General features: G+C 33.3%; 1 protein-coding gene across 2 annotated transcripts in view; it reads left to right on the top strand.

Moving 5' to 3' along the window:
- LOC148313815 (guanine nucleotide exchange factor DBS-like) overlaps nt 1–11,202 on the top strand; it is a 143,258-nt gene that overhangs the window by 18,887 nt on the left and 113,169 nt on the right. Inside the window, exon 1 of one of the 2 annotated variants that reach the window (XM_088256827.1) lies at nt 1,593–2,027. The exons of the other annotated variant lie outside the window; for it this stretch is intronic. Within the exon in view, the coding sequence (XP_088112953.1) occupies nt 1,976–2,027 (52 nt within the window). The 5' untranslated portion in view covers nt 1,593–1,975. Of the gene's footprint in view, nt 1–1,592; nt 2,028–11,202 lie in introns of those variants that run through there. 2 annotated transcript variants of the gene reach the window in all.

Here is an 11,202-nt window from a genome sequence, read left to right as displayed (position 1 = left end):
GCAACGCGTGACCTCGTACGGCTAGTAATATAAATGAATAAAATATAACTCTTACGTGGTAATTTTTTATTTGAATTTGTTTCACAGTGTAATTAAATTAAAATAAACAGTTATGTACCAATAGTAGCTGTTTACAAAAAATATGCAGTTATTTGATGTGATCATACGTAATAGCCAATTTTATGATCGATCGGTCAATTTGCAGAGAGCAGGTGTCGTCAACCCCCGTTTGCGCACAATAATTAAAAATCGTTTTACCATAATAAATCGCGTAAACAAATTTGTGTACAATAAGTGGATTTTCGTTTCTTCTACCTAAAATAATGTTTCTTATCATCTGTATTGCGAACATGAGGGAAATCTAGTGTGGGCCAATCAGGAACTTCTCAGCAGTTGCTGATTGCTGGGAGGAAATTACGTTAAACTCATCAGATGAAACCGGACTGTTGACTGTCGTCAACAGACCTCTCTTCCACCGGAAGAGGGTGGAATCATGTATGATAAAAAATATTTAGCAACATTGGTACCATAAGCCAAGCTAGGACACGAATAACAACAACAGGCCTCCCGTTCCACCAAAAGAGGGTTCGGCATTTCGTGTCCTAGCTTGGTTCATGGTACCAATATCTTTCGCTATTTTTTTAATCATGTATGATAGATACCACCTCTCGTGAGAGTTCCTTATGTAGTTCATATGGTCCTCGCCCAGACTCTAATTTATTATATGTATTTCGAAACATTTAAAAATAAACATAGTTTTAACACGATGGACCCTTAGCCGGAGATCTTCGTTATGACGTCAACTTTAGTAAATTAATTTTCGGAGCATACTATGTTGATGAACGGTTCTAATTTAGATGTGTCCGCTGATGAATCTAACGATATTAGAAAAAAAGATTATTCAGGGCCATAAGGAAAGTTTTTTCACAGTCTACCGAACCTCATTGTGTTAATTTGAATTTGGATTAACCTATATGTTATTTATATTACCACAAGGCTGAATACTTACTGATACAATCGAACTGCAGAAGTCCCGGCTCACAAATGAATGTCGTACTTGCCCTTTCTCTGTTACTCGTTATGCGAAATATCGCTCGTTAAGGGAGCAACTTTACCACTTCTTTTTTTGCTCGCTATGCGAATAGTTATGAGACGTGTGCGTTATGAGAAGTACCTCTGTATTTCGAAACCTCAAAAATATACATAATTTTACTTTGGAATGACCCATATAATAGGTTACATGTACTTATCGGCTGTCCAAACTTAAAACACAGTAAGGGACATTTTTGTAGTACGTTTTTTTTGCATTTTTGGACTAAATAGAATCTACTTAGTCCAAAAATGCAAAAAAAACGTACTACAAAAAAAATGTCCCTTACTGCGTTTTGAGTTTGGACAGCCGTTATATCAGCGCAATGCTAAATACACAAGACTGCGCGAGCATTAATCATTAATTTAGTTTCACGATCCGCAATCTGTATTGTCCGCAATTCTCAGCCGTTAACTATTGGGGACCCCTGCCGAGATGGTCTCGGAGCGACTTTCTAGAGTTTGGAGGCGGCCGCGGCCGTTAGCTCCGCTGTGGTCACATACGGCCACACGACCGCCACATTGTGACAACACATTATTAGCGACCTGACATGCACTCGGCGTGCTGCCGGCTAGTGTCGTAGTGTGCAATCAGAACTGCGTGCGAGACAGACGGTTTTTTTTCACTCATCTCACGTATTTGATATTGTTATCATTGTTTTGATTTTCGCCTCAAACAATGCGTGCTCATAGCCTTATTTGCGAGGCTTTATCGCCTATTATATTCTTAGTGCCTTTGGTCCTCGACTCGATACACACTCCTGCCTTCAGTCGGTGATTTTATCCCGTGGGTGATGCCGCCTTCCGTTGCTTGGTGTTTTTTTTTAAACATTAATTAAACAGTGCTACTTTTATTTAATATTTTTTTCCCGAATCGAGGGTGAAAATGTCTTTGCGGTCGAATGTTTGGTTCTGTTACAAAAAACTGAAATGTCGAGGTAATGTACAATTTATAAATCACATTATTTTGCTTGATACATATAATCGACGCATATTTGGTATTTTTACATTTGCGAACTTTTGTAAACTTTTATTAATCTACGGAGATTATTATTATCTAGATTGCGTTTGGCGAAAGCGGCGACTGTATTCTTTATTTATTTTAAAAGTATGTTTACATACATAAGTCATGTATATAATATTCCCGATGAGTAATTTCCATTTCTCATTTTGGGACTTTCAAATCCTGTCTTTGGTTTAAGCGCCTTTGAGGTTTATTATTGTTATTGACTAATATACAACCCTTAAGGCCTAGTATTCGTTAGGTCGCAACTTAATTTTCTCCTAATCAAGGTAACATTTTACATTAAAAAAATCTTAAAACACCGTTTTTGCATTGAAAAAATAAGTTTGTCTTCCAAATAATTATATGGTTAATGTTACAAGTGTGTAAAGTGTTCACTTAAACCAGCCTATGATGGTCGTAAGCCCCGTAAACGCCCAGACTTCAATATTCTTTTTCACCTATGTTGAGATGTCAAACAAAAATATGTTTGTAAAAATAACTCATTAAATAAATAATTTGAGATAATCCAGATTTGTGAATAAGTATTTGGACACACTCAAAATGTTGTACAAAACAAATTAAATCCAAACTTAATTGATCTAAACATTGACCATATGTTTATCATATAAGTAATATACTTACAAATAATGATGAATAAAGTATGACCGGTACTGTATTATATTGTTTTACTCATTTTTTTCATTCAGTCTGTGTTACATCCGGAAAAAATCTAATCAAACGATACCCATTTGTGTAGCCATTTTAGGTGTTGTTACATTCCTCGATCAGAGTACGGTGATGTCTCGCACAACGAATGCCTCGAATAACGAACACACTAACTCTGTCCATTACGCGACTCACACAACGAACCTCGCTTATCACAACGGACTGTATCGTATTGCGTTATGCTCCTCAAACGCTTCAAGGTCGCACGCAGCCAATGCACTTGTACTGTGAAGATGATCGTTTTTTGCCGACGATTGTTTTTATTGAATTTATTACACCTACATAAATTATCTTAACTGCATATAATACACTTTTGTTGTGAGTAAACTCAAGACCGCGTTTGTGTGCCGCGCGAGAGGTCTCGGGTTCCAATCCCAGAGGGGTAAAAATATATATAAATAAATTTCCGATCAAACTTTTTTATTATTAGTATTCTCATGGATTGGTACTTGGAGCACAAGGCTCATCACCTTTCCTTTGTGTATTAAATCAATATAACACTAGAATAAAATAACAACTACGTACTTTTTTCCACATTAATTTTATTTGACCAGCAACTAGGTTTTGTCGTAACCGACATCATCAGACTGGTGTGAGGAAACCCGGTTGCTGGTCAAATAAAATTCACGTGAAAAAAACTGCATAGTTATTATTTTATTCTATAAAATGCAGTTCCACCAAGAAATGTCAGTATTAAATACAATAAAACATTATGTACATACGATGCAGTACCCTATGCACAATTCAATGCGATAAGGGTTAGAGAGAGATAAACTTAATAAATAAACATGAGTATCTTTTTTGTTACAGTACCATATTTTTGGTACAGAACGATTTTTTTACATGTGTTGTTATGGGAAAACGCGTTTCATATAACGAACTTTTCGCATAGAGAATATACTCCTGGAACGAATTATGTACGTTATGCGAGGTATCACTGTCTAATGAAGAAAAAACTTTGTTTTTTGTTTTGAATTACCCAATCGGACTGTGTGTTATTAAACAATTAACCTATTATGCCAATACATATATGTACTTCCTTAAGTAATGGTTTATTTATTATCATTTAATTTTTCATCAATTAATCTTCATATGGTCAATTAAACATCCTTGTATCAGAATTCTACATATCGACGCTGGAAACCGAAAAGGCTCGATGTGCTATTTTTAACATCGCATACCAACGCAATTTACCTAAAGAAAACGAACAAAACGTCTTTCAATGCCATGTCGAATTTTTCAAAAATATTTGTTTTGTCCCTTCAGATTAGTTAACGCTATTAGATCCAAACATCTAGTCATACATGCCCTCCGGTTACGTAAACTATTGACACAACATGATTTTATATTCTGCTTAATTTGGTCGTGCCTTATCCTTCTTGGCCGTTCTCCTTCTGCTCTCATCATTTGCCAAATATACCATCTTAGTCGATTTCTCATCATCCACTCGCTCCACATGTCCAAACTAATTTAAAGAACCTTTCTTAATGTTTTTAATTATTTCTAAATTTCAATTGCCTATGGGCAGGGGGGAAGGAGATGATTACAAACAAATAACTCTTGTAACTTTATATAACGCTTATGTTCGTAGTCACCTAGAATTCGCCTCAGTCGTTTGGAACCCTCAGTACGCTATATATATAGCTCAACTTGATCGTATTTAAAATAAATTTCTAAAAATGTTGGATGGTAAGCTTCATTTAAGTTTCAACTCTTACGAAGAATCTTTAGCCTTCCATAAATTATCTTCACTTACAGTATCTACTCAATGAATTAGGGCCACGCAGAATTTCACGCAATTTCTCAATTCAAACAGGAATAACTCAGAGAAAACCTTAAATAAAACAACATTGAATTTTATTTACACATGAACACTTTATTACGCTTAAATTATGCATATATTTTCATATAAATATAGTTAGTATTTAGTATTTCCACCTTTGGCAGAAATAACTGCCTCAATTCTTTTTGGCATACTTAAAATGCACTGTTTTATTATGTTTTTTATTTCTTCGTCTTCTGACCAATTTTTTTGAATATTTTTTTTTTGACAGTCTACTGTCGGATTTGGAAATGAGTAAACCTTATTTTTTAACATGCTCCATACGTTTTCTATAGGATTAAGGTCCGGAGAATTTCCAGGCCAGGGGAGCAAAGGCAGATTTTTGTTAGACAAAATTTTTATTATTGATTTAGCCCGGTGGCAAGGTGCCCCATCCTGCATGAAGGTGTATGGACCTTCTGTTGGGTCGAGTGTATGGTAGAAGGGCAATAAAATTCGTTCGAGGACCTGCTTATAGGAATTTTGGTTCATTGTTCCTTCCACGAAAAACAACGGCCCAGTTAAATTGTTAATAATACATGACCATATCATTGTTGCAGGGGGGTGTTTGATAACTTTTACCACACTGGCCTCATTGTAACGTTCCATTGGTGCTCTCCTGACGAATCGACGGCTCTCTGTCACGGCTTCTAACCGGCACTCATCACTAAAGATGACCTGAAAAATAATGAAAATTTAAGTTTAATTCAAATATATAAGTTTATTTACTAAAATGATATGTTGAAAATTCAATTTAAATAAATACCTTTTTCCAATCATCTACCGAGTAATTTCGATGTAGCCTGGCCCATTTTAATCTATCCGCTTTCATTCGTGGTGTCAATTTTGGTACTTTTACAGGGCGCCTGCATTTCAGATTTACTTCGTAAAGACGTCGCCTCAGTGTTGATACCGATATATTTATACCCTCTTCTTCCAATTTTATTTTTAATGTTTTAACTGATGCACTACGGTTTTTTAACGCACTTTGAACGATTTTTCGATCAGTCCTCGGTGTTGATTTTCTAATCCTACGACAGTTCTTTCGCCGATTGCTGGAGGCGGGTGACTGATTTTTTATTGATTTTGAAATTCTGTCCACTGTTTGATGAGAAACGTTTTCTTTTTTTGAAATTTCTCTATTAGATAGTATTCCTAATTTCAGTAGCACTATAACACTAGACTTTTTTTCCTCAGAAATGTCTTTACTTTTTCCCATTTTGTCTTTTTCAAAAAAAACACTTGTGTTTACAAAAAAAATTATACTTTATGAACTAAAATTAAAAATTAAGTTTTTTTCACAAGACACGATAACTATATAACCTCTCTGAACAAAACAATAACCAGAACTCAAGAAACTTCACTAATAAATAAGATAGGACTAATTTTTGAACTTTCAACTATCTGTCTACCTGTGCTAATTAGGGACCTTTCTCAGAAAAAGGGTTTTAAATTTTGTAAAGGCTTAAATAATCCAGGTATATTTTACATATTATTGAAGGTAATATACATGATATTAGATGTCAATAGAAAACTTAAAGTATTTATGTAAAATAAATATAATAATCCAAAAGATTTCAGAGTATTCAAAAAAATAATGGGTGGCCCTAATTCATTGAGTAGATACTGTAGTAAACGTAGGAATATATCAGATTTATGTTTTTTGTATAAAGTTATAAATAATATGACTGAGAGCCCCTATCTTCTTGCGCAGATACCTTTTCACTGTCCAATTAGAATCAATAGGCATAGTCATACCTTTTATAATCCAGCACCAACAAAGAACTATTCAAAAAATTCCTTTATTTATCGAAGTTGTGGGAAATTTAATGAATGTTGTACACACCTTGATATGTTCTACTCCAATCATTCAAAATTTAAAGCTAAATTGTTCGAAATCTTATAAACCTAAAAAAGTAATTCTATTCCCTGTCCTTTCCTTTTCTTCTTTTCCTATCACTGCCATCTCCTTTTCTCTTTATCCCATCCTTGTCTCATGTCTCTTCCTTTATATAGACCTCTCTTATGTATAGTTGTGAAGAACTATAATTGGTACTCATGATTTTATTTTTTGTATTCTGTATGTATCATATATTGTAACTGTTGTTCTTCCTTCCAATAAAATAAAAAAATAAAAAAATAAAAAATATATACAGGCAAGAGCATGCTCATTTTGAGCATGCTTGTAAGCGTGCTCAATTATTAGCATGTGTATGTGTATGTGTACCTTTACGAATCATATGTATCGGTTAGTGGAACAACTAAGCGTTTTATTATTATTTTTTGATTATTATCATCTTCAAATATGATTTTAGCATCCGTTTATTTTAAACTCTGTCTGATGAATGGGTATGCCGGTATCCGGTGTATAATACAGACAAAATACTATTATCAAAGACCGGAAGCTTTGTAATTGCATCAATAGATCGTAAAAAGTCTTTCTAAATTATTTCTTCTTTATAATTATTTCAACTCTCATTATTTTATTTATTGTTCGTTCTTAATCGATAATATTGGCATCATGGAACATTACAAGTTACAGTATTAATTTCAACTTTTAGTTTTCTTTTCTTTTGCCATTTATATCCGCAGAAAAGAAAGAAAGTGAATTATTTATTTGTATTATATTGTCCGCCTCCGTGGTGAAATGGTTAGTGTGTTTACCTACCGTGCTGGAGGTCCCGGGTTCGATTCCCAGCGGGGGGGTGAAAATAAATATTGGTGATTTTAGAGTCTAATAATTATTTAATATTTCCCTGGACTGGTCCCTGAAGCGCAGGAGTGATTACCTTGCCTTCGTGTAAGTAACGGTCAAGATAACACTGCGTCAATACGATGCGGTGCCCTATACACCATTGGGTGCGGATAAGGGCTAGAATTGTATTACTTGTACCGATAATATGGTGATTCATATATAAGTGATATAAGTTCCAAAAAATTAAGTAGTGTGGTTGTCAATCATGGGTAGAATTGGTGAATGTTACACGTGTGTAAAGTGTTCACTTAAATCAGCCTATGACGGTCGTAAGCCCCGTAAAAGCCCAAGCTTCCATATTCTTCTTTATCCATGTTGAGATGTCAAAAAATAATATAAAAAATAACTCCTAATTGGAGATTCGTTAACAAGTATTTGGACACACTCAAAACGCTGTAAAAGTAATAGTGGTTGTTTTATTTCAAATAGGACGTGTTTTTTCTGATAGGATTCATTTTACAAGTGCGCAACCGCAAGCCGATATTATCTCAAATTGTGTCTGTAGGTCGTATCAATCAACATCGCATAAAATATTATTATTATTTACTATTTTCTTACAGAATCATTTGCGTACGGACTTGCGCTGGTAGCAACATTATCCGAATGGCTGTTAATCAATACTGTGGTCCATATTTTCAATTCGACAGTTAATTTTAATTTTTAATTTAAATTTCGCTTGGTAAATATATTGTATTTCTTAAAATCTATTGCGACACGTCTTTCGATGCATTCCGCATCATTTTCAAATACTTTCATATTTTCATTTTTTCATATTTTCAAACTACAAGATCTAAAACACATTAAACACAGAAACATATTTTTTCGTTAATTTATTTGGTAGTCACTTCGTGGTAATATCTTAAATTTTTAATTGAAGTTTTACTTGGTAAATACCGCTATTTCTTAAAATCTATTGTGACACGTGTTTCGATGCCTTTCCTCTTCATCCTTCAACGTTCCAAGAACACAACTCTAAAATTAATACTTGGCTTCACATACAGTGCTTGAAAATGATGCGGAGTGCATCGAAACACGTGTCACAAAAGATTTTAAGAAATCGTTTTATATATATATATATATATATATATATATATATATATATATATATATATATATATATATATATATATATATATATATATATATATATATATATATATATATATATATTAAGTTATATAGTTGTATTATTAAAAACACGTAAAAATACATTTTGGAAAAATTGTTTCGCTTTGTTAAATCATTTTCAAACTACAGTAGTTTGAAAATGCCATGACAAGGCGAAAAAAATGTCACAAACTTGATTTTTATGTCTTTATAATAATAAAATACAATTTCGTAGACTCTAAAAATTAGCGTTTGATTTTAATATTTATTAAATATTATATAAATTAAGATGGAGTTAAATTTAATATAAATAAATTAAGACGGAGAAATTAAAAAGTACTATAGTTGTAAAACGTATAAGGCTGACTAAGTATTGTACCCATCACTTAGTCAAGCTGGAATAAATGAATTTAAAAAATAATAAAATAATTTTAAAAAATATAAAAAATGTGTTTTATCATACAACATACGAATATTTTAGTTGATCGAAGTCAAACATTGCACAAAAATTTTGCTTACATTTTGAGTGTGTTCAAATCTGGATTATCTCCAATTTTACGAGTTATTTTTCATATTTTTTTCTTCATCAATATAAGTATGTCAAAAAATATTAAAAAAAGATAAATATTTGTGTTTTTATTATTTACAAAAATACTTCAATTTCATACTATATCTATGCCTAAGCCTGAGCGGCTAATTATTCGAAATAGGTATCAAATTGTGGTAGAGTGAGTTCGAACCGAGAAACTCTGAGTCAAGAGTCCGCGACACTAACCACGGGACCACAACCCGACATAATAATAATAATAATAATTATAACAAAATTATGAAAGATTTTGTTTTACAATACAAATATAGGTATAACGACTCGTTAAACGGAGCGCTAACTATGTAGTAAGCTGATAGATAAGTCAGAGATTTAAAAGACATTTTCCCCTGTCAACCTTTCAGCTGTCGCTTTCCTTCACACCTCCACATCTCCACACTTCCTCGTGTTTATTTCTCGCTAGCCCCTCCGCCCATGTTAATTATATGCAGCGCGATAAAAGAAATTCCGAATGTTTTGATAGGAAAACTGCATCAGTTCCCGTCGCGCTTTGCGCCCATTCTGTCCGCTCGCAGCATTATGCAAGTCAGGGAACGAGAACCATCTACACTCTATACTCTACATCATGTCCGGTGTGTCCAAATCCTTGTTCACAAATTGGGACTCTCCGCTTAGGGGTTATTTTTACATTTTTGGTATCTCAAGATAGATGAACAAGGATATGGAAGTATCGGTATTTACAGGGCTTAAGACCTGTCACAGGCTGGTTTAAGTGATCAATTTAAACACATGTAATGTTCACCTTTCTACCTATGATTAAAAATCATACTACTCAATTTTTTGGAAGTTATACATACATCATATTGTTCTCACGTGCATAAAGTGATTAAACTTAAATCAGCCAACCAACCAATCAGATCGCGGCAGTATCTTTGGTTGATTTGAGCCAGGTTTTATTTAGTAGATACCGTTTTCAAATGTATGCAACACCTTACCGGATCATTTTACGTTATAGGAGACGCCTGAAAACGTGATATTTTTTTATGAAGCTTTTAATTTGACCTGTTTTCTTTTTATTAATGCACATGAAGCGACGTATTATATCATATATTATTATTTCATATCGGTGAATGTTACATGTGTATAATGTAACCAGTTAAACCAGCCTTTGATAGGTCGTAAGCCATGTAAATACCTAGACTTCCATATTCTTCTTTTTAAGGTTTCAAAAATGAGAACCAAATAATTAATTAGTCATAATGAAACTTGCCTAACTTTTACCACGTTTTAAAATTCCAAGTACCTACACATCATGTGTGATAGTTGGAAACACCACGCCCTCGCTGGAATGTGCCAGAGGCATTTTTTTACTTAATAGTTCTGCACGTTTAAAATTCGTTTAGCTTCTACTTTCCAATATGTTTTTTTTTCTGGCGGTTTTCTTCAAAGTTTAATTCCACAGAAAAAAACTGTTAGCAGTAGGTACTGTTTGTTTAAATGTTTGATTCGTGCGTGTCTTTTTTATGATTTTGTTTTGATATTCGCTCGATCGATTAATTACTGACCGTCATAATAAACTAAAAAACCTAAAGGCTGTTGCGTACTATCTGGCAAACAATAATCAAGCATATATATTTGTCTTTTTAATTTTGACTGTTTTAATTGTTGTAAAATAATATATTCTTTAATTGCATATGGCAATTCTAAAAACAACAGCCTATTTTTTTCATAATTTACAGCAATATCGATACGTTTTCCATTTTTGAGATATTTTTGACTCGATGTTCCTTGATGCCTTTTACATGTAAATTTAATAAAAAAAAATTGTACCGGAAGTAGTTGGTGGAATTGTATTTTATATAATAACAAAAATATTTATCTTCTTCATAATATTTTATATTCTATATAATATCTTCTTCAAACCCTCATCCGCACCCGATGGTGCATAGGGCACTGCATCATATAAACGTAGCTCTTTATTGATCGTTAACACATGATTGAATTTATTCAATATTTATATTAGAGTGAAGAAATCACTTATATTTATTTGACCCCCTGCCCCTGGGATTCGACCCTGGGACCTTCAGTACTGTAGCCGAGCGTGCTAAACATTACCTTACGGAGGCGGACTGTATTCATTTTTTTTAAAC

Source organism: Brachycentrus maculatus, unplaced genomic scaffold (genome assembly GCF_059751285.1).
Source record: "Brachycentrus maculatus isolate JH-2025_06_01 unplaced genomic scaffold, ASM5975128v1 h1tg000005l, whole genome shotgun sequence".
NCBI lineage: Eukaryota > Metazoa > Arthropoda > Insecta > Trichoptera > Brachycentridae > Brachycentrus > Brachycentrus maculatus.
Note: the sequence above shows the minus strand (reverse complement) of the source record. Positions and strands in the feature narration are given on the sequence as shown.